Below are 26,849 nucleotides of genomic sequence, written 5' to 3'. Positions count from 1 at the left end.
GAAATTCTTAAATTAAAGGAACAAAGAAATTCAACAATACAATTCAAAAAATAGAAAATAAATAAAAATTGAAATTAAAGATTTTTTTAAGATTAAATTTAAAACAAATATGAATTAAGGAATAAAATATTTAAAAAACTGAAATTTCGATAATTTTGAATTTTTGAATAAAAAAAAATCAAATATTTGGGAATAAAAAAAACAAAATATTCAAAAATGTAAAGGAAAATAAAATTTATAAATACAAATTTTTAATAAAGAATTTTAATTTAAGAATTTAAGAATTTAAGAATTTAAGAATTTAAGAATTTAAGAATTTAAGAATTTAAGAATTTAAGAATTTAAGAATTTAAGAATTTAAGAATTTAAGAATTTAAGAATTTAAGAATTTAAGAATTTAAGAATTTAAGAATTTAAGAATTTAAGAATTTAAGAATTTAAGAATTTAAGAATTTAAGAATTTAAGAATTTAAGAATTTAAGAATTTAAGAATTTAAGAATTTAAGAATTTAAGAATTTAAGAATTTAAGAATTTAAGAATTTAAGAATTTAAGAATTTAAGAATTTAAGAATTTAAGAATTTAAGAATTTAAGAATTTAAGAATTTAAGAATTTAAGAATTTAAGAATTTAAGAATTTAAGAATTTAAGAATTTAAGAATTTAAGAATTTAAGAATTTAAGAATTTAAGAATTTAAGAATTTAAGAATTTAAGAATTTAAGAATTTAAGAATTTAAGAATTTAAGAATTTAAGAATTTAAGAATTTAAGAATTTAAGAATTTAAGAATTTAAGAATTTAAGAATTTAAGAATTTAAGAATTTAAGAATTTAAGAATTTAAGAATTTAAGAATTTAAGAATTTAAGAATTTAAGAATTTAAGAATTTAAGAATTTAAGAATTTAAGAATTTAAGAATTTAAGAATTTAAGAATTTAAGAATTTAAGAATTTAAGAATTTAAGAATTTAAGAATTTAAGAATTTAAGAATTTAAGAATTTAAGAATTTAAGAATTTAAGAATTTAAGAATTTAAGAATTTAAGAATTTAAGAATTTAAGAATTTAAGAATTTAAGAATTTAAGAATTTAAGAATTTAAGAATTTAAGAATTTAAGAATTTAAGAATTTAAGAATTTAAGAATTTAAGAATTTAAAAATTTATAATTTTTCATAATGCAAAAACAGTTTAATTTTTATTTTTTTTTTGAAAAAAAAAAAATTATGTAAGCTAGTTATAAAATTAACTTTGCGCACCCCTTGACAACCCTCAAACACAAAATTTACAACAAACCGTTTCTGAAGGTGACATTTAATTTTGACGTTTCTCCTATTTTTCGCAGACAAAACGCAGTACTAGAGCGAAGTAAACAAAATATTATCGAGCTGTCAAATCGCAACATGGAGTTAAACTTTCTGTGCAGTTGCTGTGAAGCTTACCAAGGCTTTTCAAAAAGTTTAACTCCATGTTGCACGCACACACTCTCACTTTTAATTTCTCGATACCCCAATTTGACCACCGCAGACGAAATTCGTCACAGAACCTTTATCTTATCAGCTGCAGCAGCGGCAGTGATTTTACGGCCCAAGATAACAGCAACGCTGTTATCGTCCGCCGAAGAAAACATCGATCATCCATCACTCAAGAATGAAGCTACGTAATCTGCTGTTCCGCCTGCTGGCCGGTGCCCTCTGCCAGGTGCTGTTCAACGAGTTCTTCGTCTATTATTTGGTGCTGCTGGAGGTAAGGTCCAGGATATTTTTTTTTTGTTGAATCTTAAGGTTTTTTTTTTTAATTATTCCAGTGCCAATGGCCCACGAAACCACACCCCGTAAACGGCCAGGAACCGGTCAAGGTAATGCTCCTTGCAGACACCCACCTGCTGGGGCCCATCCACGGCCACTGGTTCGACAAGCTGCGCCGCGAGTGGCAAATGCACCGCACCTTCCAGTCCGCCATGACGCTGTTCCGTCCGGAGGCCGTGTTCGTGCTGGGGGACATTTTCGACGAGGGAAACTGGGTCAACCAGAAGGAATTTGACGCGTACGTGGACCGGTTCCGGAAGTTGTTCCACACGCCGGAGGGAACGCAGCTTTACAGTATCGTTGGAAATCACGACATTGGTTTCCACTATGCGACCCATCCCTATTTGACGCACCGCTTTGGGAAGGCCTTCAACAACACCGGCGTCACGATGACCAGCATCCGGGGCGTTAACTTTGTCACGATCAACTCGGTGGCCATGGAGGGGGACGGTTGCCAGCTGTGCGAAACGGCGGAGAAGGAACTTCGTGGGATTTCGGCAATTTTCAAATGTGGCCGCGGAGTCGGCCACGGATGCAAATCGGTCCCAAAACTAGAAGAGTACAGCCGGCCGATCGTCCTGCAGCACTACCCGATGTACCGCGAGTCGGACCGAGCCTGCCAGGAGTACGACGCGCCCCAAATAGAACTGTACCGGGAACGCTGGGAAGTCATCTCGAAAGAATCAACCGATCTCATTGGCGAACTCATCCAACCGCGGTTGTCCTTCAGCGGTCACACCCACCACTACTGCCACGTGGCGAAGAATCGACTCGGCATCGAGGAGTACACGCTGGCTTCGTTCAGCTGGCGCAACAAAAACAACCCGAGCTTTGTGCTGGCGCAGATTTCCCAGTCGGAGCACACGATCGCACGCTGCCAGATGCCGGTGGAGAACACCATCATCAACATCTACCTGGTCGGGGGGATCGTGCTGGTGCTGAGTTCGATCGTGCGGCTCGGAAGCTTCGTCAGCCAGTTGCGGATGTTTTCGCGCGGTGGCCGGCGCGAGTACAGGAAGTTGGCGAAGTAAGTTTTAAGGTGAAATTTATGTTTTGAAGTTCGTACTAAAAAAGTCTGATATTATTTTAAAATGCTCTATTTTGTTTTGTAATTTTAGTGGTAGAATTAGCGCTTTAGGTAAGAAGTCGAAATTATTTTAAAATTTACTAGATAACTACGTAAATAATACAATGATTTAAAAGTGGCAATAAATCGCATAGTAAGATTACGAAAATGTTCTTACATTTGTTTTTGATGACATTCCTTTTAAGTTTTTATCTTTTTTTTTTTAATCGGACAAATTTAACCCTCTTATGCCCAAATTTTATTTTTAGTTTTTTTGTTGTTCCCGTGTTGTAATCCCGTGAATAAATTTTGCCATATGAAAACCTCAACTTCTCTTTTTATGTTTGTCTTGTTTTTTTAGGCTTTGCATTTATCTTGTTCAGTTTATGTTTATTAAGAATTTTTGGCATATACGTGTTTTGGACCCTAAAAAACATTTTGAAATCATTGGCAAAATAACTTAAAATAAGTCTAATTTCCAAACTTTAAATTTTCCGATATTTTAAGAGTAGTTCTTTTCAATCGTTTTTTAAGATCAACAATGGTTAGAAAACTATATTTTTGGATGCAAGCCTGGCTAGAGGCGGAGTAATTTCATTATTATTACTTTTTAAAGTTATATAAATATTCATGACTAGAATTTTCTATAAAAACTAAAACTTAACTAAAATATATATGAAAACATATGATTTTATTGCGTTTCTTTGTAGGACAATTTACTGAGCTCAAAATTGCGCAACTTCTAAACGTCTTTAGTCTTATTTATTCATATTTAACCATTTTCGGAAATGACAAACCGTATTGCTTAAAAAATCGTCAGAAATTATTTATTTCGTTTATAAAAAAAACAGCAGCAAATAGATGCCTCTGTGCTCTCTTATACCAAGCATAAAGGCAGCGAAATATCAAGTTGTCATTCTGAACTTAAAATATTATTATTGGGTTTAATTATTTTTACAGAAAACAAAATATTGAAAAATGTTTCAACCGGCTTAGTTCGGCGGCATTTTTTTGTCCGTAGTTCTTTTTGGCTGGAAAGTTTTCTTTTCAGTCCTTAAAAAAAAGCTAATGTCTTTTTTAACCCTGTTACAGGTGAAAAGTGCATGGAAAATCTGCTTTCAAGAATTATTGTTCTCCTACTGCCCAATGGTGCTCTGGTGCACAATTTTGAAAAAAGTCATAAAATAAAGCTTAGATTGCTAATATTATTGTTTACAGCGATAAGCTTATTTTTCTGAGTACAATGATCCTTTGTACAACCACAAAGGGTTTAAAAAGGATTTTTAAATCAATTTTTAAAAATTTACCTCGCGGTCCTTCTTGACAGAAAAGTTTGTACTTGACAGCTCTATCCAAGGGGACCATAGTTGATCCATCGAAAAAATGTTGTCTTGTCATTTTTTTTGCTTTAAAATAAAAAAAAGTGATCAGAAATGGTTTTTGATCGTGTTTTTCACCGTTGTTCATAAAAATTGACATTGGGCTTTAGTACCCAATTGTCCATACAAAAAAAAAAACTCTTTTGTAAGGAGCGTGGATAATTCGGCATTCAAATAATCCAAAATTGCTCTTGAGTTTAAGGAAACCAATTTTTTATGGAATTCCTTGCAAAACTCGTTTTTTCAGCGCTCTTCGTTTTTATCCAATTTGACAGAGCCTCGGTGGGTAAATGTTAGACTCGTGCTGAGAAATCTTTTTGCCGTTCCTGTTTGAGTTAAATATGCAAAAAAAAATAATTATAATTCCTTATCACATTTATTAGTAAAGACATTCTTAGAGTTTTGGCAACACCAAGAGAAATCCAAATTCTTTCATAACGCTTATTTACAGTCTAAATTTATAGTTAGAAATAAACATTAGATTGACATTTGGCTAGCCGCTGTACTAATACAATACAAAATGTATTGATTAAATCTAAATTTTTAACATATTATTTTTTACGAAATAGTTCGTCTAAACCTATTTAAACCCACACATCCCATTACCTATATCTAATCTAGTACTTCTTTCTTTTTGCTTTCTATTCCAGTACCTCAGCAAACAAATTACCAAGGGACTGAAACTTGGACATCCACGGATCTTTTTTTTTGTGCTGAATATTCTAAAAACTTAAAAACATTATGATCTTTTTGCAGTATCGTGCTTGTAATGATTGTTGTTCAATAAATCCCAACACAAAAAACAGCTTCAAACTATTTAGAGCAATTTCTTAGTTTAAGTTGGAAATGAATAATGACAAAAAGTATTACAAATAAGTGTAACTAATTACATTTATTTGAGAAAATATAAATTTCAAAATAACTAAAAAAAACTATTTTTTCTTAGTTTCTTGCTGGGTGCTCAAAAGACAGAATGCGTAACGTGATTTCCGAATGATCCCCACTGCTCCTCACTAATACAACAGCACTACAGCTGCAAACATAAACAAAGTAGAAGGCTTTGTTCAAGCTCAAGCGTGACATATTTTTTGCTGCTGAAGTGACTCGTTTTGAAACATTTTGGATCTGATGATATAATAGTTTTTGCTGAAAAATTAAGTTCTTCGTGCTTTTTTTTGTTCGTAGACAAAACGATGGGCGGTTAAAAGAGTCCTTTTTTGTTTTCATCGTGATGAAATATTGGCAGGTGTCATTCACAGTTACTGATAATTCGTCTTAAACAATTCGTAAACAAAGGTTTTGAGTGAGACATAGCGCTTATGGAAATGTAAGCAACGAATTATGACAATCTTGATTTTATCCCTTTTCTTAAGACTGACTCAAAAGCCCCACGACTTTTTTTTCCTGACAAAATAAATTATAGATCGATTACAATACTTGCCAATTCTTGGCATCATTTTTCAAACAGTAAATTGGTTCCGCTTTGACAGTTCTAAATTGAGGCCGCTTTGCAGACAACTATTCTGCACCCAGGTTTCTTGCATCGTCCCGTTGACAGATGCGTCAACCCCCTGCGCCGAGTTGCTGATAAAAAAAGTCGTCGCACTTTGTTTACTTTCGTCGTTGCGTTCGGTTCGGTTGGTTCAGTTCAGTCAACGAAGGTTTGTCAGCGGTGAGCGCTTTTTGAAAACGGTTGTGCAGAAGTTGGTGAGTTGCAATTATGCTAAAACTTCAACATGTTTGCGCAATAGTTCTGAACAGCTGATAGTAATTTCATCTATCCTCTTTTAGCCATCGTCCGTTCAGCATTTGTGCCGTAAGTTTCGTTCGTTTTGTAGTTCTTCGTGGGAGGTCAAAGAGGTCAACTAGCCGGCCCAAAAGTGCGTCTCCTCGTCGTCGTTTGTTATTGTGTTTTTTTGGTGAGTTAAACATTCTTTATTGAACTTCATTATCAAGCCCTGGTGAAAGTTGGCGTCTTATCGCTGGGTGAGTTATTCATTCTAGTGGGCAACGCAATAAAGAAACCAGCAGCGATTGATTGGTTCGTTATCTCGGCTCTTTGTTTGGGGACCTCGCACCGGATTTTTATTGGTGACAATTTTAACAGTATGTGTCACTAGGGTGGGATCGAGTTTTATGGGAAAATTGAAAATGATAAAAATCCAATCAGCAACACATTTTCTGGGTCCCTTTTAAGGTCCCAACTAACCTTCCAAAATTTTGAAGCGATTGGTTAAGTCCACGATGGGGAAACTTGAATTTTTACAGTTTTGAATTTATAAAATTCATGTTTTATTAATTTAAGAAACTAACACCAGAGAAGTATAGCCCTGGATGTCCTGAACAATTCTCCCGAAGACAGTAAGAGATACAGAGTTTTCAAATGTAGTGAAACTCACATTTTCTGCCAACGTTGCCCAAGGAACAAAACAATCATTATTGTTCTTATATCTTGATGAACATTACGTAAAATCGTTATGAAGAAATATTTAGAAGAGACTTTTTAGTTAAATTGCACCCCAATTTCTCAAATATATTTCAGTTTTTGAAAGTTTTCGCTTGACTTGGCAGTGTAAGTTTCATAAAATAAAAAAATAAAAAACGTTAATTTTGTTAATTCAAAAATAGGAAAAGGCAAGTTTTCCCATAGAAATTTTCAAACCACTTTCATTCGCTTTGCGCCAATCATGGGCTTAACTAATCTCGATTTTGGGAGGTTGTTTGAGTTTTAGAGACTTTCAAAAAAACTGTCGAAGTGGTTAATAAATAGTCCAAAGTATCTAAAATGCACACATTTTTTAAATAACCTAAAATCACGAGTTACACTTCAAAAGGGCCTAAATAAGATTGTTTGACCCTCTTGAAATGTATATCGTGATAAATCTAGCGTTGACTCAAAAACGGTGCTCTTTTTACATTATATACTTTTTGATTGAATTTTTCATCTAAATAGATTTTTGTGTGAGTGTTTTCGATACATTCAAAAAAATCATAACTTAACAAAATCGGGTTATGTCATAAAAAGTTGTTTGAAAAATGATGATTTTTTACATAGTTTAACATAATTGATCTGGCAACCCTGTCTCAAGTTATGACCACTTAAATGATATTATTTATGAACTTTTCTGGAGCCGGATCTCGCTTATCTGTACGAAAACTATATCCGGATGCATCTTCCGATCTATCGTTTGTTTCCATGAAATTTGAAATCCAGATGAAAATTATTTCCGGATCTTTCGTGTGGCCTATATTTAGTTAGGAAGGCACCAACCACGTAGGTGGATAAGGTAATTTTTTTTTAAAAGTCCTATTTAAAACCGACAACTTCGCCGGAGACACCAAATCGATCAGAAAATCCCTTCTTGAGATACAGATTTTTGAATGTTTTCATATCACCTTTTTCATGGACAGCCCCCAAACTTGTACGGAGACGGTTCCGCTTTTGAGCCGCTCTATTCACCCCCAGTAGGGTGGTCCAAATCCGGACTTCCTCGGGGCAACCTCCTGAAATCAAAGATTGACCCATCACTAGGCTAAATTTCAAATTTGAGCTCATTCTGACCACGGGAACCCCTTCCTCTATTCGTTTGTATGGGAAAAATCGTCAAAATGTATGGAGAAAAGCAACTGTTTCAGTTTTTTACCAATAGCGCAATAGTTTGGACCTTTATCAATTCTCAGATGTAGGACCTTCATTAAATTTCGAACAACTTTCCCGAAGACACCATATTTTTTGGATTTTTTGCTGAAAAGTTCTTAACTTCCGAAAAGGACTTTTCAGCAAAAAATCCTAAAAATATGGTGTCTTCGGGAAAGTTGTTCGAAATTTAATGGAGGTCCTACATCTGAGAATTGATAAAGATTTGACAACTATTGCGCCCTCCACAGTTAAAAAACTGAAACAGTTGCTTTTCTCCATACATTTTGACGATTGTTTAGAGGGAGGGGTTCCCGGTGTCATAATGAGCTCAAATTTGGAATTTAGCCTAGTGATGGGTCAATCTTTGATTTCAGGGGGTAGCCCCGAGGAAGCCCGGATTTGGACCACCCTACCCCCGTCTCCCTGGGAATCACGAAAAAACTAATCATGCAAAACGGTTTTTTTGGACATCAGAAATTGATGGACAAGCTTCATACAAATAAAAAAAAATACAATGAGGACTAACATTTCAAAGAGGCCAAGAATTGAATGTTAAGCCCTTTTTAAATGTTAGGTTTGAATTTTACATTGTAAAATGTTTTTCTCGAAGAAATCAGAAAATTAAATGAATTTTTTTTAGCATTGAAAATCTGAACATTACATTCTGAGACATCGACATTTAAAAGATTACACTTTAAAAATAAATGTTATTGTTTTTTTTAATTTCAAATATTTAAGTGGCTGTATCTCCGGAACCGAATGGCCAATCTTCAAAGTTTCTAAGAGCAGTTTAAAGAAAATTACTCAGCTTTTAATATATTTGAGATTCTTTTAATTTTCAACAAAAAAATTAAGCTCGAAAAGCTTTTTGAAAAAATATGTTAAAATTGTGTGTGTGTGTGTGCAACCAACCAAACGGGACCACGCGGTCACTTCTTACAAATTGAGTTGTTTCCATGTATTTTAGATTTTACGTTCTATACATGCAAATAACTCGCATAGGCATTTGGCAAGTGTTAGCTCTGCCGAGCTTCGGTGACCCATTTCTACGCAGGCTAGCCGTGCGCGAGGTACCTCAGCTTGAATCGACAAGCCCCGCTCTAAAGAACGTTTGCGTCAATCGGATTCAAACGTTATTTAGAACTTCCGAGTCCTTGTCAAATGGACAAAGACCAAGCACGTATATAGTTTGTAGTAGTAGTATTCCTAATTCTACCAATCCAAAGGACGGGGGATCGAACCCCGACTTTGATTTTTTGTTCATGTTTAGTGTTTCAAAAATTCATATTTCCTGAACTTTCTCGTTTGGAGCAGATGGGAATCGAACCCAGGATTATTCGCTTACAAAGCGAACACCGTAACCAGTCAGCTACGGCTGCTCCATATTTCCAATTGGAAGTTTCTCACCCGAAAAGCAGAATCATCCGTCAAACCGGCATCGATTACAGTCGCATTGGACTTGACCAAAACGATAAGGGCGTTGTAGCTTGAAGATGTCAACCGCAATCGATGACTCCCGTCGAATGTTACAGGTCATCATAAAATCTGCAAGAACATCGCAGGAACCCACCACAACCGTACCGAGCTCTAGCACTATCGTTCATTCGAAGAACACAACAACACGAACATTTTTTCAAAATGTTCGAGCCGCGTATTCTCGGACACCGGAATTGACACCCATTTCAAAACAAAAATAAAAAACTTCTTCAAGCAGCTTGACAAAAGATCTGCCATCGTAATCCACTTTTGTCGGTTTATCGCCCGACAACTTGAAATCTCAGCAGGCGTTGTAATCACTATCACCATCCAGCAAAAGCTGACCAAGTTTCATCATCCCAGGCAACGTTCTTCCGTGGACTTCGCTCACTCAGCTTAGACAACTTACTCCACTATTTATTTTTTTATGATTTTTTTCACAAATTATCACACAAATGCACGAATTCACTCTCTTTTCTAAAATTCAATAACACACCAAAAGCACACCTCACAGCAGCTACACGCAAAATTAGTAATGTCCACGGAACTTGGGCAATAAGAAACCGGATTTCCAACCGGAACAGTCCGTAAAACGGCAAGACACCGTCAGCACTACAACAAATCACTCACAAAACATAAAGACCGACCAAACTAATGAACTATAATTAACTAAAATTCCATTAGAAAAAAATTCAAATTCTTAAAGAATAAACGAAAAAACGCGGAGCAAAAACATAAAACGTCAAGACGCGTGCACGGCTTACTTCGATCCTCCTTCCTAAATTCGCCATAACTTCTTGAAAAAATATGTTAAAATTGAATTAAAAATTGTAAAGAAATTTTAGATAACAAATTAGATTTGACATTTCTTTAAATAGATTTTTTTTACAATATGCAAGTTACGATTACGGCGAAATGATTGATATTTTTAGAAGTGACCTAAGAGTTCAGGAAATATCAAGTTAACAATATCCTATAATTAATATTTTTTAAAATATTTTTGAATTGGCATCAGCCGAATTTTTTTTATTCTTTTGCTAGAAGACTTAAACATCAGTACACTAAAACCCCGGTTTACGCTCAGGCGTTACGCTTTGTATTTCGTCAATTTCTCTGGAACGACGCAATATTTTTGCAAACTTTTTGAAGCGATTTATACGTCTTGTGCAGATCTGCAAATTGCTTTCAAAAGAATGTAAAAACATTACACTGTTTTCGAGAAATCAACCAAACAAAAAGCGTAACGCCTGCGCGTAAACGGGGGTTTTAGTGTAGTGGTAGTGATTATTTGCCAGAACTTTTCTGCCTGCCTGCCGCGAACCAGGTCATCCCAGATAAGAAGCGAACTGTCTGCCGCCCATCCGTCCGGCTGCTGTGGTGACGGTTGATCACCCAACGCAATCACAAATCTGACTGAATCGAAGAACCTCCCCACAACTCGATTATTCCCTTTGTTGACCCCTTTTGCTTTTGCACAGTCCATAGCCAGAAGCAAGGATAGCACTGTGACGTTGACCGACTCATCACTGCTGCTGACAAACAACAAGTGCTTGTTCCGATAACGAACAACTTTATCACTCCATCGGTGATAATGTGATTACTCACTTTTGACCGTGCCCGAAATTGTGCCCTCGAGCATGCAACTTTTGGTTCATTGGCCTGCACCTCTTAAATCCTGTTTTATTTTTTGCTCTTTTCAATTTCCAACTCCCATCCCACGAGCAAAACCCCGAAAAATACGAAAGAGAAATGCAGTTTTTCGATCCCAGTGGCAGAATGCAGTTGCTAACAACAAACTGATAAAACTTTTGACCACCAGTTCGTGTGGAGTTTGCTCATTTTTTGCATAAATTTTGCAGCTTCGACGTCTCCCGGGTTCAGTTGGGTGGCGAACGTTGAACGGCGACGTGTTCAACACTAAATATTGGTTGGTTTTTGCCAGAGTTTTACAGTTTTGAGTTGAATTTTGTGTTTTTGTGGCCTCGAACTTGGAGGAGTTTTTTTTTCGGCTGTTTTGCAGTTTGTGTTTCATTTTTGCAGTGAGTATGATGTGTGCTTGTTTGCGGCCAAACCGGTTATTGTTATTGGAGTTTGTTGCTGTTGGTGTTGATGGGGAACCTTTTTTTATATAACGGTGACAGAGTTATTTTTTTTGGGATTTTGATCGTTTAAAGGCGGTTAAACTGAATTAAGAGAAAGTAAGCAGGTAGTAAAAACTGGTGTGGGTGGTGTGTTTAAAGGGATTGAGTTATTTGTGTAAATCAAAATGATCAATTTGCATTGTTTTTTTTGTTTTGGCTCCATCCATACAAGGTTTCATACAACTTTGGCAGCTGTCCTTACAAAAATGGTACGTAAATATTCGAAAATCTCTATTTTTGAAAGTTTTAGGTATTGATGAGGACTAGTCAGAAAAAGTGGCACATGGTTTTTTTTTCTGTTGCTGGTTTTTTTAATTAATTGTTATTAAAAAAACAATTTCCCAAAATCCACATTTTATATTTTCTTAAACTTATTGATACATAAAACCACAACTTTTGAGTTATAGAAAATAATGGACAAAAAATGTTCCGTCGAGTGAAAAAAGTGTTTTTTTTTGGAAAAATAGAAATAGAAATGAGATCGAAAAGTGCTTCAGACTTTTTTTTTAACTAAGCCGTTTTTCAAGATATAGTCACTTGAAGTTGAATTTTAACTGAAAATTCCATTTTCGAAAAACAGCGAATAAATGAAAAGGAAACAAGAAAATTAACAGGAAATACAGGAATACAGGAAATTGGAAAAAAAGAAAATTGTTCAAATTGGGCTCAAAAATTTTCTAATGGATCCCTGACTGAAATAATAAGACTTGTATTTTTTTTACCTACGCCGTTAAGGTAGTCCGAAAAAAGTAAATTTTCGTCGATTTTCGTAAAAAACACTTTAAAATAAAACATAACTTCCGCCATTTCAACCTATTTCAACTGTCTTATACGCAAATGAAAGGTGATAAGCTGAAAAAAGTAAGAAGTTTCAAAAATCTAGCCTAACATTTGAAAAGATCGTATGAAATTTTAAAATACCGTTTTGACAGTGGCTGGATCAAAGAGCCTATGTCTGGAAATATTTTTATCGGATTCCCTGGACAACTTTACGTAACATACTAAAAAATGGAGGAGTTCATTAACAGGATAACAGAATGAAAATAAAATCCGGATTTTTCGACGCACCACACGCAAAATCGGAAAATTCAAAAAACGGCATTTTTTTTAACTGAAATTTGGAGAAACAACAAAACATTTAAAAATATTAAACAGATACTAAACAATGTCCCTTCGGATAACCGAATCACGAAAAATAATCTTTTTTCCTTGCCTTATTTTTGTTTGTCGGGCTTATGTATGACTCCTTAGGGTGTTATATGGTTATATGGAAAAAATAAAGTTGTTCAAATTTAGCGAGCACAGCAATTTTTCAGTTCCTTTTGGGGTCCTAAACAACTCTCCAAAGTTTCGGAACGATTGGTTTAGTCCTCACTTTGCGCAAAACGATTCAATTTTCTATGGGAATTTGTATGGGAAAAACCATTTTTTTTATTTGATATTTATAAAATCCATGTTTAATGCTGTACTAAAACTGGATTCATATTCGGATGCTCTGGAAGGTGCTCTACAACTTTCCCGAAGAGAGTGTGGTGCTAGCTTGCCCCTGAAAGAAGATGCTGCGTCCTCAAAACTCGTCTAAAACTTGATTTTCGAGCAAAAAACACGTTTTAGACGAATTTTGAACACGCTGTATAGGAGCAAGTTAGCACCATACTCTCTTCGGGAAAGTTGTAGAGCACATTCCAGAGCACCCGAATATGAATCAGGTTTTAATAATAGACATCACACCGTCTTTTCAGACTGAATTTACTAACTAAACGGGACAAACACAGAACACCCAGAGGAGATGGGCGGGAATCGAACCCGGGCCCCTTAGCACACATGAGGGATCGGCAGCCGAAGCCGCTAACCACCGCGCCACGGGGTCCTCCTTAGTAAAGCATAAAACGTGGATTTTATAAATATCAAAATAAAAAAAATGGTTTTTCCCATACAAATTCCCATAGAAAATTGAATCGCTTTGCGCAAAATGAGGACTTAACCAATCGTTTCCAAACTTTGGGGAGTTGTTTAGGACCCCAAAAGGAACTGAAAAAGTGCTGTGCTGGAAAATAGATTTTGATATTACACCCTGATGACCCATAAACTATTCTAAAATGATTTAGATTTTTTAAATCCAAGATGGCGGCCGATGATGAAATATTTAGAAAAATGCATTTTTTAATTTAATAGAAAATCAACCAGTCAAATTGGGTCGCAGACAACGATGCCAGATTATTTTATGGGAGATCTGTATTCACTTTAAAAAAAATCTGTATGTTATCTGTATCATGTCAAATTCGAAGCCATAGAAGACATTTGAAAAAGTTTAACAGCAGATTTTAGCTTTTTGATCATATTTAAGCAAAATTCAAAAATCTGTATATACAGATTGTTGTGATTTTTAAGACCGAAAAATCTGTAAAATATAGATTTATCTGTATATCTGGCATGGCTGGTCGCAGAAGTATAATTTGATGTTAAGATAAGAAAAAAAACCATTTTTTTGCCTTTCTTACTAAAGAAAGGTATAGGATTTGCTTTTGGCTCCGACGCCAAATCAAGCTTCGTTCCCAAATCATTTCTCGAGCAATATTCATTCGAAAAATCTGCAAAAAATCATGGACGATCGATTTTCGACGCCCGATCGATTGACAATGACAGAATTGGTCTACCTCCAATATCCGAATTTTGGCGCTTAATTTACTGTAAAGCACGCGTGACGTCCGTGTGTGGTAAAAAGTGCTCAATTTTGTGGTAGGGGTTTCTCAGAGCCCACATTATGGATTTAAGCTCTCTTGGGCGCATTTGAAAGGGGATGTGCTGAACCTGAACCAGTTCCATACCAAATTTGAATTTATCCATTTTTTATGGGGACTCGGAGTGTGTTTTCACCAAATCAGGCGGTTTTCAAATGAAAATTCGGTCGAAAATTGAAGTATTGAAATCGTTTATTTATCCAAAAAATTACATTTTTCCAGCCCTACATCCTCCCAAATTTTCATCTATGTCGGTAATGTGGTTCTTGATTTACAGCTTGTGGACCAATTCACTGTGAGGGGGAAAAACCCTAAAAAGGTAAAGCCAATTTTCACCAAATGCCAAAACTATTCCTTTGGCATTTTATCTAATTTTTTTTCTCCACATCATAATCTAGACCATACTCGATGTTCTGAAACAAATTTGACCTCATTCGGATTTACCGTTCAGATTTTAGAAAATTTCCATTTTTGCCTTTCTTACTAAAGAAAGGTATAGGATTTGCTTTTGGCTCCGACGCCAAATCAAGCTTCGTTCCCAAATCATTTCTCGAGCAATATTCATTCGAAAAATCTGCAAAAAATCATGGACGATCGATTTTCGACGCCCGATCGATTGACAATGACAGAATTGGTCTACCTCCAATATCCGAATTTTGGCGCTTAATTTACTGTAAAGCACGCGTGACGTCCGTGTGTGGTAAAAAAGTGCTCAATTTTGTGGTAGGGGGTTTCTCAGAGCCCACATTATGGATTTAAGCTCTCTTGGGCGCATTTGAAAGGGGATGTGCTGAACCTGAACCAGTTCCATACCAAATTTGAATTTATCCATTTTTATGGGGACTCGGAGTGTGTTTTCACCAAATCAGGCGGTTTTCAAATGAAAATTCGGTCGAAAATTGAAATATTGAAATCGTTTATTTATCCAAAAAATTGCATTTTTCCAGCCCTACATCCTCCCAAATTTTCATCTATGTCGGTAATGTGGTTCTTGATTTACAGCTTGTGGACCAATTCACTGTGAGGGGGAAAAACCCCTAAAAAAGGTAAAAGCCAATTTTCACCAAATGCCAAAACTATTCCTTTGGCATTTTATCTAATTTTTTTTCTCCACATCATAATCTAGACCATACTCGATGTTCTGAAACAAATTTGACCTCATTCGGATTTACCGTTCAGATTTTAGAAAATTTCCATTTTTGCCTTTCTTACTAAAGAAAGGTATAGGATTTGCTTTTGGCTCCGACGCCAAATCAAGCTTCGTTCCCAAATCATTTCTCGAGCAATATTCATTCGAAAAATCTGCAAAAAATCATGGACGATCGATTTTCGTCGCTTCGTCGACAAGTTGTCAAGTTGAGCTTCACATGCAGACGCGAGCAATGCTGGCGCGTGATGCTGGCGCGTATAGAGTTTTGATACTAGATTACCCCCTTTTAGTGCACGTTGTTTTATCGATTGCTCGGTCATCACACATCGCCTATCATTATTTTCTATGCTAAGCTTCAGTGAACGCAAACTAGACGCAATTAGCTATCTGTTCTGAAGCCTCATGCTCATTCTTTTGCCTATCTTTTTTGTTTTGCTCATTCTCTGATCGATATCTGGGCGAACGAATTTCTGGGAAGCGTCCAAGCTTCCCATGTGCCAGTGACAGTGCACATCGCGGACTTGGTTTTCTAGCTTCGGTACTAGCCTTTTTGTGTATTAGTATTTTTGTTTATCGTACCAGCGCACCAAGGTGGTTTATTCGGTACGTTTGCGTTTGTCGTAGTGAAGTCCCACCGAGCGCTCAGTCGTTGTTTGCTTCCCAATCCCAAAAACGCCTAAATGCATACTCTGGCTTGCTTATTGAAAGCTCATAATTTTGCCTAACGCCTAAATGACAGTTTAGTGAATTACAGTAGGCGTTTCAAAGCTTTCAAGAACATTTATGCGGCTTTACCGTTACATCGTTGTTTACAACACGGCAAATTCTCGGGTGTTGAAACACTTTCTGCCAGTCATTTTGTTACCACTTTAACGCTCTGGAGCAAGACGGAATTATTTTGTTTTCTCGTTAATTTTTAATATTTTGAAAAGTGCAAAAACACTCAGAGAATACGAACAATTTAGCGATATGCAGAAAACATTATGAACATCGCAAATTGTGAGCTAAATCTCTGTCGCAAAAACAATGTGTTCTGATTTTAAAAATCGAAAATGCTTGTGTGCGAGCACAGCTTACAACCGGCCATGGCAAATGGGGCAAAAACCAGCGCTTTTCAGTTATATGAAAAAATATGGAGTTTCGAATTGATTAATGAATGGACCATTCTTTATTTTGCTATTTCTTTGAAAAACAAAATCAACTGCCGTTAACTTCCTTTTGTAAGAAAGGCTCTATCTCACCCCAGGTGGGATTAAATCGGGTTTTTATCTTGATTCGATTTTCCGAAGTTCCATACAAACTTCGATTAATCGGGGCTTTGGATAATCGAGGCTTCGGATAATCGAGTCTGGAATGTAGTGAAAAATCAAACATATTTCTTAGCTTGTGTGTTATCTAGTGCCAAGTACTACCTTTTACAGCAGACGTGCGACAAAATAGTATACAAGAAGTTTTAAGCTTAATTTTTGGAAATAATGCAGATCAATGCATCATAAAATCGTTTACACATTATTACAGTTAGGCTACTGGCACTATTTTAATATATATCTAAGACGTTATGATAATATGTTTTTGCAATTCCGTCTAGGCTGGTACACATATTTCAGAAAGTTTTTGTTCCTCCTCCCTTCAAAATCGACATAATGAGAAAACAACTAAACTAGTGTATAGTGCATTTAAGAATACTTTTTTCATTCATATGTTGATACTGTGCACAGTGGGAAAAAAGGGCCCAAAAATGACCGCAACATGATTTCACGCAAACCATCGATTGCTATCTACCAAAAGCTTTGTTTTTGCACCAGGAACAATAATCCGATGAAAAATCGCACTGCACGGACCAGTAACCGGAGAACAGGCCACCGGAAGATCCGGATTTTTGGAAAAAGTATCTGATTTATCCAATTGTGAAATAAAATTGTCATGCAAAACAATCCTAGAACAATATTAAATACCATAGGTCCCATCGGAACCGGTTCCACCGATCTCCGGTGGACACATCCGGAACCGTATCAGGAAACAGCGTTAACCAGTAATGCGACGTATCAAACTTCTTGATTTTGGATGGGGACATGAGTTATATACACTCCTTTTTTAAAAACATGAAGTTTGATATGTCGCAAGAGTGGTTTCAGGAATTTGCCAAATATGATCTTCGGATGTGGCCACCGGAGAACCTGGGAACCGGAGGCAAAAATACTGCTTTAAAATACTCCTCATCTAAAATCAAGAAGTTTGATACGTCGCATGACTGGTTTACGCTGATTCCTAATGCGGTTCCGGATGTGGCCACCGGAGATCGGTGGAACCGGTTCCGATAGGTCCTATGGTATTTAATATTATTCTATGATTGTTTTGTATGACTATTCATGGTAGAAGAAAGCGTATCAGTTCACAATTGGATAAATCAGATACTTTTTCAAAAAATCCGAATCTTCCGGTGGCCTGTACTCCGGCCACCGATCCGTGCAGTGCGATTTTTCATCGGATTGATGTTCCTGGTGCAAAAACGAAGCTTTTGGTATATAGAAATTGGTGGATTTCGCGAAATCATGTTGCGGTAATTTTTTGGGTCCTATTTTCCCACTGTGCCTATGGCTTGTTTTTTTTTTCAATTTTTATTTTTGTGCAAATTTGTATTTTTTAAATTTATTTTTATTTCAAGCGATAATTTGTAGTATCATTATCAGTCCTTCAACTATTGCAATTATTACTTCCTTGACTGATCTATTTACAACCCACCAAGCCATTCTCGTATGTACTGTACCCTGTAACTCTTCGTCAGGTCATTCTGCTTATGTTTGTTTGTTTGTTTATTTGCTTCTCGTCGCCGACTGCGACTCCTTCCAGTCCAGCACGCTCAGCCGCCATATCAATTTATATACCGACATTGACCTACAAATTTCTGCACAACGCGAGCAGGCTCGTGCTAACTGTGTAGAGCTTTGCGCTTCGGATGTTCGTTCCGATACTGCGAGTCGCATGGGCAAGTGGCTCAAGAAGCAACTCCTCTCAGTCAGTAGGAGTTTAACGATCAAGCTGAACGGAGCTTGTTTTTAAGTACTTTGTTTTTTTTAGTTTATTTCGATTGTTTCAAGGTGAGGTGTTTTTATTAGTGGTTCAAATGCATTGTTTGCGGGTGAAGGCAGTTTAACTTATTATTTCTTTTTTTTCGGTACAAAAAAAGAAGACAAAAGTGTTAAGTTAGTAATTCCAAAGTGCTATTACACGGTCATTGTACGATAAGAGGATTCCACCTGCTTGTATCAAGAATATTTATTATGTTAGTGCCTGTGTTATTTCTACACTTGAACTCGTTTACAGAAGAAGCGCTGAGAGCGTCGCGACGTTTCTATCATTGTGTTAGTGATTTACTTGAAATTGTAGAACATCAGATGTCTTGAACCAACTGACCTTGCCATTCATATCCAAATTTGAAGCTATCTGTCTTGAATTGTGTGTGAATCATGTGCACATCATTTGGATATCGTATGATGATGTATTGAGGCACTGGAGTGTCACCAAGTCCGGCGAGCACAGTTGCTTAGTGGCACTAATTGATATACAGCACCAAATTAGTCTGGGACATGTTGAGTAAACGAGATAATTTCCAGTTGGATAGAGGATTAACCTTATGTTGACTTTATTTACATATAGCTTTGAATAATTTTAAAATGGTGAAAAATAAGGCACATAGTTTCTGTTGAATTTATGGGAAATTTTTTGAAACAAAATAAAAAAAAAATCAGAATGTGTCATGTTTTAGAAGGGATAATACAGTCCAGACTGGATTAAGAAGGTTTGTATGGGACTTCAGATAATCGTATCACGATTTATTTTCTTTATTCTTTATTTTTTTACTTTTAGCATCAAATTCGATTTCTGCGACCCCATTTGAGTCAAATTTGAATGGTTGATAGCTTATTTAATTAAAAAATACTTTTTTATTCCATAACCGCCATTTTGGCCTCCATTCTAAATCACTTTAGAGTAGTTTAGGGGTCATACTAAAGCTCGACAATCAAACATAAGACAATGAAAAAAAAAATTGTGATTTGAGCTTGCGAAGTGAAATTTCGCCATTTGAATAATTAAATTAACTGATTTCTTAAAACCGCCACGCAAATGTGTTTAACACAATATTAATATTCAACATTGATCTTTAGTTTGAGTAGGAATTTTATGATCTTCGGTCTTCGGCAAAGTTGTAGTTTATTATCAGGACTTTTTAGACAAAAAAAAATGGTACACGCAGGGATGAAATAATCGCAAACAAATATTTTTCGCTTTCGAACTTTCTTCACCGGCGAAAGAGAGAGGAGGCGAATCACGCAAAAGAAAATCGCACCCGAACTTCTCCAAGAACATCAATCTGTTGATGATTTTTTGTGATTTTCCTTGTCAGCCCCACTTAAAATTAGTTAATTTCGCTTTGTTTACACACATTGACTATTTACAAATAGGGACAGGTCATTATTCGACGTGTGACGTTACACTTGCAAGTGTAGTAGTGGAAAAGATGTTCCGCCGAAAAATCAAGATGATGATTTATTTTAGCTTCCTTTTACCAATATTTTGTGCGCGAGAGAGGAGGTCAGGTTTCTTTCGGATTTTTTTTTGTTATCTCTTGATGAAAGTTCAATGATTTTCTTTTGTATATGATTCTTCCATCGCTGGATACACGGAAAAAATCCCGATTATTTTATTTTAGTTTCTATCACTAAAAATTGAGTTGTCAAAACACGTATGTTTTAATTTTCATTTTTTTTAATATGGCGCCGTCCAAAAAAATTCTGCGCAGACTCAACTCGAGGGGAAGTATGAACTTTAGGGTCCCCAGAATCACGTGCATTTTGAATTTTTCAAAAAGAGTTTGTCTGGGCCGAATGGTTTTCTCCAAAGTTTGTAAATATTGTTTTTTTTTTTTGAAAAATCTAAAATATTGTCAAACAAAAATTCAACAAATATGTTCAAATGCAAACTCATTGTTTTTAATTCGAAAATTTATCCGTTCTTAGTTTATTTTTAAAATACTCAATGAAAAGCTCTGCAAAAATATATTCGAAGGCTAAGAAAACTTCCTACAATATTCACTTCTAAACTTTGTAAAAATGTTTCTCAATTCTTAAATTAAATTAGCTTTTGTCTTTTAAGATAGCAAAAAAAAAAAGATAGCAATAAGAAGAAAACAAAAAAAAATCTAAAATCTTACCCAGGAGACATTTCATTTTATTATTTTTTTTTTTCAAATCATTATTTCAATTCATAAAAAAAATCTTTTTTTTTTAAATTATGTCTCCGGTACCTGTTTTTGCACTATTTTAAATTCTAGGGCAAAATGTGGGGTTTTCGTCCCCTAAACATATAAAAAAATCGCAATTAGAAAATCGTTTTTTTAAATAAAGCTTTTAGTGATAAATAGTCTAATAAAAGAGATTTTTTTCCTGTTTGAATGACCATTCCGCAAAATTGTATGGAAAAAATAATTATGCAATGTGGCTTCTTTTTACATAGGGCATGCTCAGAGCCTCATCCAAATAAATACATAAATAAATAAAAATAAAAATATGCGAAATATAAAATATTAAAATGGGCTAAAAATTGATAGCAAATTGCGCTAAATATTGGTTAAATAAAATATTGTGAATGATAAATAGGCAAAACATTTGAAATAGTTTTAACCTTTTTTAAGTGAGTATAATAGAACGATTTTTGAACATTATAACCTAAAAAGGCCATGGCTTCGAAATACTCAAAAATCCCGCTCTTCTAAAAAATTCTCAGATTTGAAATCAGTTTTTGTAGGGGAAATATGCCCATTTTAAGCCCAATAAGCGGTCGTGTTAGCATGATTCTGGATAATCTAGATTGTTCCTTGAAATTCACTTAAAACAAGTACACCAACGAGTAGAGATACTTTTTGTGAACACTTCTGTTTATTTTCACTGTTATTAAAAGTTATGCTATTCCTTTTACAAGCATTTAAAACACGCCCATTTTTCTATTTTCAGCATAGTTCTTTTTTTTCTTCCAGCGCTTTTTTGGGTCTACTTAGCGCTGATGAAATTTTAAGCGAACACTCACGAAAAGTAACATTTATAGCGAAAGTTTCCTGGCAGCACTTGCACACTCTAACAGGCGCTGCACCAGCATATTGGTGGTGTTGGTGGCCACCCTTTTTTCTTTATTTGCCTTCGCTCCTCGCTCAGTTTTCTTCAGCCTTCGATTGGAATGGATATTCAAAATTCAAACGTCACTAAGAAGACTTAGTGCGTTTGTTTTTTTATGGTTTACATTTTTCGGGATTATTTTTCAAGTGAGTGACTAAGTAATGTGCAAAAGAACATGTTGCCAGTAGTTTGAAGCAATTTTATATCTTAAGCGCTTTGAAATCGTTAACGCAAGTGAAAAGATATTGATGGCGACATTCGTTAAGCAGTTAACTTATGATCTTGCGTGTGGATTTGTGTGCCACCAAAATGATGGAAAATGGTCTCGCAAAATAGAAATTATGATCAAAAGTGCATTAAATTTGATCTTTTTGGCCAGTAAATGGCATAAATTTGCATGCTTACTCGAGGCGGTGCTGTTGCTGGTAAGTTTATAGCCTAAATAGTATTTTTGGAGCTTTAATCGTGCATCAAACTCTCCATATGACGAAGATAGGTGTTTGATTAGAAAGGGTATATTTCCCCTACTACAAGTCGATCAGCCCAGTTCTTCACCTTGGAGTATTTACCTTCCGCGCTAGTGTACTTTGTGCACCGTTTGTAAGGATGTTTGTAAGGGAGGTCAAAATGTCACTTCCGGAAGGTCAACCGAAGATTCAGATGAATTTGGATTGGATTTATTCTCATAAACATTTTTTTTTCAATTTTGTTTCATGGTGTTATCAAACAAATCCATCGCAAATTTGGATAGATTGTGATGTGATGCATTTAATGTTTTATTTGAATAACAAAAATGCCAACATTCAAATCTGGTCTATATTTTTTATGTTTGTTAAGTTTTGTTATCAATAAAAGAAAGGGTTCGTTAAAACTTACCTGCCTATAAATACCCCATATAATTAACCTTTCCAACAGGTTTCCCATCGTCAATCATTCACCACAGCGCGGACAGACACACTGTGGGCGGCTGGAGGATTAATGTGATTGAAGGATACCCCAATGAAACGTGACAAAGGATTATTCCTGTCCGGCAAATGCCCCCACATTAAAGAGCACCCCCCCCCCCCTTCAACACGTAGGGGGTGTCCTTTTGTCCAGTAATTGAAATCCATTCGAAATTATCACTCACATGGCTCATTGGAAGGTGGGCGATTATGATGTTTTGCATTATTGATGTGGTGATTTTGGAATCCGGTTTAATCACCACGGCGGTGTTTGTGGAATGTCGTAACATTTTTGCTACATTGTAACGCGACTGCTAGTCGGATCAATAAACTGGACGTAATTTGATAGCGCGGGATAAACTAACCGCTTTGGCGCGTCATTCCAGTTTGAGGGTAATCCTCAATCATTCATTCATGACTGGTTGTGACGTTCAGCTGCTGCTGCACTGATCTGATATTCGTGTCACGTACCGTGGCGGTTCGAAGGTCAGGCCCATGTTGTTTTTCGATTTTATGATCCCCCAGCTTGATTTGTGTGTTTGGGTTGGTTATTAAATTAGAAGGGCTCTACTCCCAGATTGGGTCAGATTTGATTGTTTCAAACTGAGTTTTATTTCTGTTTATTTTCTCCCAAACGTAGAATCATGCGTCTAATCATCCTGGACACGGCCGCGTACGTCGGCGAATGGTCGGCCAAGTACGTCATGAAGCGCATCAACGACTTCAAGCCCGGCCCGGACAAGTACTTCACCCTCGGACTGCCAACCGGCTCGACCCCGCTCGGCCTGTACAAGAACCTCATCAAGTTCCACAAGGAGGGCAAAATCTCGTTCAAGTACGTCAAGACGTTCAACATGGACGAGTACGTGGACCTGGCGCGGGATCACCCGGAGAGCTACCACTACTTCATGTGGCACAACTTCTTCAAGCACATCGACATCGACCCCCAGAACGTGCACATCCTGGACGGTAACGCGCCGGACCTCGTCGCCGAGTGCGACGCGTTCGAGGAGAAAATCAAAGCCGCCGGCGGAATCGAGCTGTTCATCGGCGGAATCGGCCCGGACGGTCACATCGCGTTCAACGAGCCCGGATCGTCGCTGGTTTCGAGGACCCGGGTGAAAACGCTGGCGCAGGACACGCTCGAGGCGAACGCGCGGTTTTTCGGGAACGATATAAGTAAGGTCCCGAAGCAGGCCCTCACGGTGGGCGTAGGGACGGTGATGGACGCGCGCGAGGTGATGATCCTGATTACGGGGGCGCACAAGGCGTTCGCGCTGTACAAAGCGATCGAGGAGGGCGTCAACCACATGTGGACCGTCAGTGCCTTCCAGCAGCACCAGCACACTATCATGGTTTGCGACGAGGACGCGACGCTGGAGCTGCGCGTCAAGACGGTCAAGTATTTCAAGGTGAGTTGAGGAGCGCTTGTATTTTGAGAAGTGTCACTTTTTTACTGTTTGGTGGAGGCGAGCGGGATTTCACTATCTTCTCCTACTCTCTGGTGACGGGTCATTTGCTGTACATATTTTAGCATTCTTGGTAACAAAACGACGAAAATTGGTAACAAGTAGGATAACCAAGCTAATTTTAAGAGAACTTATAATTTTGATTCAATTGTTTGGTCAAAATAACGATTATTTATTGTTTGTTTAATTTAAATTGTGTCCTCATTAATGATCCGAAGGAGAAACATTTATTGAACCATTTTAGTTTGGTCAATACAGGTATCAAACTTCATTAAATATGACCATGAAAATTTACATTTCGACAGAATAATCCACAATTCTGATTTTGAAGATTTTTTCAGAAACGAACTAGATAATATTATTATATTATTATTATATTATATTTTTATTTATTTATTTATTTATTTATTTATTTTTTTTTTGTTATAAAAATACCAACCATCTCCATGGAATTCGATCACACAGAAAGCATTATGATAAACGTCTAACAGGTTTGGTGAAGGGCCCACAAACAATTCAATTTCTTGAAAGTGCTAACGATTCGATTTTATATCCTCCCCACATTCCATCTTTTGTTTTCTGGTTGTGCACAACATTGATCACCCCCAAAACCGATTTTCGCCAAAAAAAGGCCTTGAGCAACGTGCACCACAAGCTGATCGAAGAGGACACCATGGACCTGCGAAAGCTCAAGTAATCGTCAATTTCCCCCACAAAATTCAAAACCCCCGATTCAAAGTGACTTACTTCATCACCGTCGTCGATTCTCGCGAATGCACCCACTTCACCAGAGATTGTGAGATTAAAAGGACAAACCGCACCCAAAACATCAAACGGTAAATACGATGGCAACCTTTTTCTGGGAGGTCAGGCGGTTTTGGGGGAAAAGGGTTAACTAGTTGTATTCCATGCTTTTGAAGTTTAATTCGGTGTAGTTGGTTACTCCTCGACGGCATCCTCGTTTCCTAGCTATCTCACCACCATCCTGCTCTCTTTTTGAGGGAGTGGGATTTTCATTGGTTTTTGGCAAAACAGGGTTTAAACAATCACTAACCGTAAGTCGATGTTTTTTGTCCTTTAACAAAGATTAAATTTCGCACGAGTACACACACGGTTAAGGGATATTGTACAAGCTTCGCAGAAGGGTTTCTATTAATGTGCAATATTGGAACACCCAACAGGATTGTTACGTGTTGGCATCCGCCACCGGTGACCTAAATGGGGCCATAAGACCCAACTGATGACCCACCCCTTCTTGGAAAGCAGCAGTTTGTGGTGAGAAAGGATACGCGAATCTGGTTGTCGTCGACGAGGGTGACCCTATGCAAATCCCCCCTCCCGATTTTAGTCATACACGAAAGATACACGTACTAATCAAGATGTTTTCTACCTCGTTTGTGTGCTTCAGAGCCTGTACGATGTCCACTCGAAGCTGATTGAAGGTGCGTAACCAACCAACCAACCAGCCGCGGTTTTGATTTAGTCACTCGAATCCAAAGGGTAGAACTTTTAAGGTCCTTATTTTTCTGTGTCAATTTTCCTCAAATATAAGAAAGCATGATTTTTTTTTCTACAGCTAAGTAGTCGTCACTGCGAATGGAAAAGAAAGAACGTCCCCAAAAGCTGGAAAATTGAGTAATAAAGACAGAACCACAGCTATAATTTGTTAACGTGTTGCATGGGATCTACTGTGAAAGGGACAAGCTAGTAAACATAGTCGTAAAGTAGTGTGGGATAGAGAGCTATCCCGTGTCATACATCTCGACATCTATACTTTTGATCAGTCTTTTAAATTCATCACCATGGAAATTCTGTGGAAAAACAGTTTTTGCCTTCCTCACCTCACTGAGGCAAGGCTATAAAATCACTCGAAAAATGAACTTCTTAAATACACCTCCTAGATATACCTTCATGTATACCGATCGACTCAGAATCAAATTCTGAACAAATATCTGTGGGGATGTGTGTAGACATGTTTTTTTTCCACACGATTATCTCAGAACTGGCTGAACCGATTTTGGCCGGATCCGCCTTATTAAGTTCGTTTTGGGGTCCACTAAGACCCTATTAAATTTTATTCTGTTTAGTGAAGTACTTTTAAAGTTATGCCATGAATTTTTTTTGTAACTACAAAAAGGGTGATTTTTGCATAACCTCAAAGGCCGGGTCTTTTTGCTTACGCGCGAGAGTCGCGAAGCATGCATATCGTCCGGTTGCCACATTGCTTAAGCAGTGCCTGCGTCCTCTTCTGGAAAAAAGTCTGTATTAATTATGTTGCTGAATACATCATTTTGTCTCGACAAAGATTTACAGGAACTTTTTACTGAAATATACAACAACTCATGAAACATTGTTTACTAAGACCAGGGGGACAGCATGCAATTCCATCGTGCACCTAAGTGCAAATTTTATCATTAAAAAAGTTTAAAAGTCCATCTTTCAATTCAAATCCAAAAAAATCTAATTGTACTTAGGAGACCCGGGAGACGGAGTCTTGTCGCAAAAAGAACGATACACGCCTGTGGATCCTCTGACGAAACCACAAGGTTTAAGAGGGCCACATTTTAAGGTGTTACGTCGATTCCGTTCCGTCCAACTTTCTCGTTTTTTTATTTTGAAGAATTTTTACTCTTGATTTTTGTTTTTCTTTATAAAATTTTGAAATATGCTTGTTATGTTTATTTTATGATGAAAAATGTTTTTAATTAATAATTTTATAATAAAAGATTAAAGACATTTCTAGAGTTTTTTTTGAAAAGGTCCTATAAACTATTGTCTTTCATATGTTTGTATGACCTATTAAAAACTCTAGATTTCATGGTGGAAGTTTTTAAAGCAATTAGTTTGCAAGACAAAATTATTTATATTTAT

The 26,849-nt window shown here is 36.6% G+C and overlaps 2 protein-coding genes across 6 annotated transcripts; both read left to right on the top strand.

The window, feature by feature from the left end:
• Positions 1 to 1,498: 1,498 nt before the first annotated feature.
• Positions 1,499 to 4,980, top strand: LOC6039842 (metallophosphoesterase 1 homolog). The gene is made up of 3 exons (XM_001849297.2): positions 1,499 to 1,740; positions 1,802 to 2,829; positions 4,898 to 4,980. Exons 1-3 carry the CDS (start codon positions 1,645 to 1,647, stop codon positions 4,926 to 4,928), a joined length of 1,155 nt encoding a protein of 384 aa, XP_001849349.2. The 5' UTR covers positions 1,499 to 1,644; the 3' UTR covers positions 4,929 to 4,980.
• Positions 4,981 to 5,825: 845 nt separating this feature from the next.
• LOC6039840 (glucosamine-6-phosphate isomerase) lies at positions 5,826 to 25,553 on the top strand. 5 transcript variants are annotated; one of them, XM_038255537.1, is made up of 5 exons: positions 5,826 to 5,954; positions 6,039 to 6,164; positions 23,149 to 23,921; positions 24,610 to 24,814; positions 25,387 to 25,553. In XM_038255537.1, the coding sequence occupies exons 3-4, from the start codon at positions 23,154 to 23,156 to the stop codon at positions 24,673 to 24,675; spliced, it is 834 nt and encodes a 277-aa protein (XP_038111465.1). In that variant the 5' UTR covers positions 5,826 to 5,954; positions 6,039 to 6,164; positions 23,149 to 23,153; the 3' UTR covers positions 24,676 to 24,814; positions 25,387 to 25,553. The 5 variants fall into 5 exon arrangements, with proteins under 5 accessions (XP_038111465.1, XP_038111468.1, XP_038111466.1 ...); XM_038255540.1 differs by lacking the exon at positions 24,610 to 24,814 and adding an exon at positions 25,160 to 25,253 and having other exon boundaries at positions 25,387 to 25,472; XM_038255538.1 differs by lacking the exon at positions 25,387 to 25,553 and adding an exon at positions 25,160 to 25,242.
• Positions 25,554 to 26,849: the final 1,296 nt, after the last annotated feature.

This window comes from Culex quinquefasciatus, chromosome 2 (genome assembly GCF_015732765.1).
Source record: "Culex quinquefasciatus strain JHB chromosome 2, VPISU_Cqui_1.0_pri_paternal, whole genome shotgun sequence".
NCBI lineage: Eukaryota > Metazoa > Arthropoda > Insecta > Diptera > Culicidae > Culex > Culex quinquefasciatus.
This window is presented reverse-complemented; position numbering and strand designations above follow the sequence as displayed.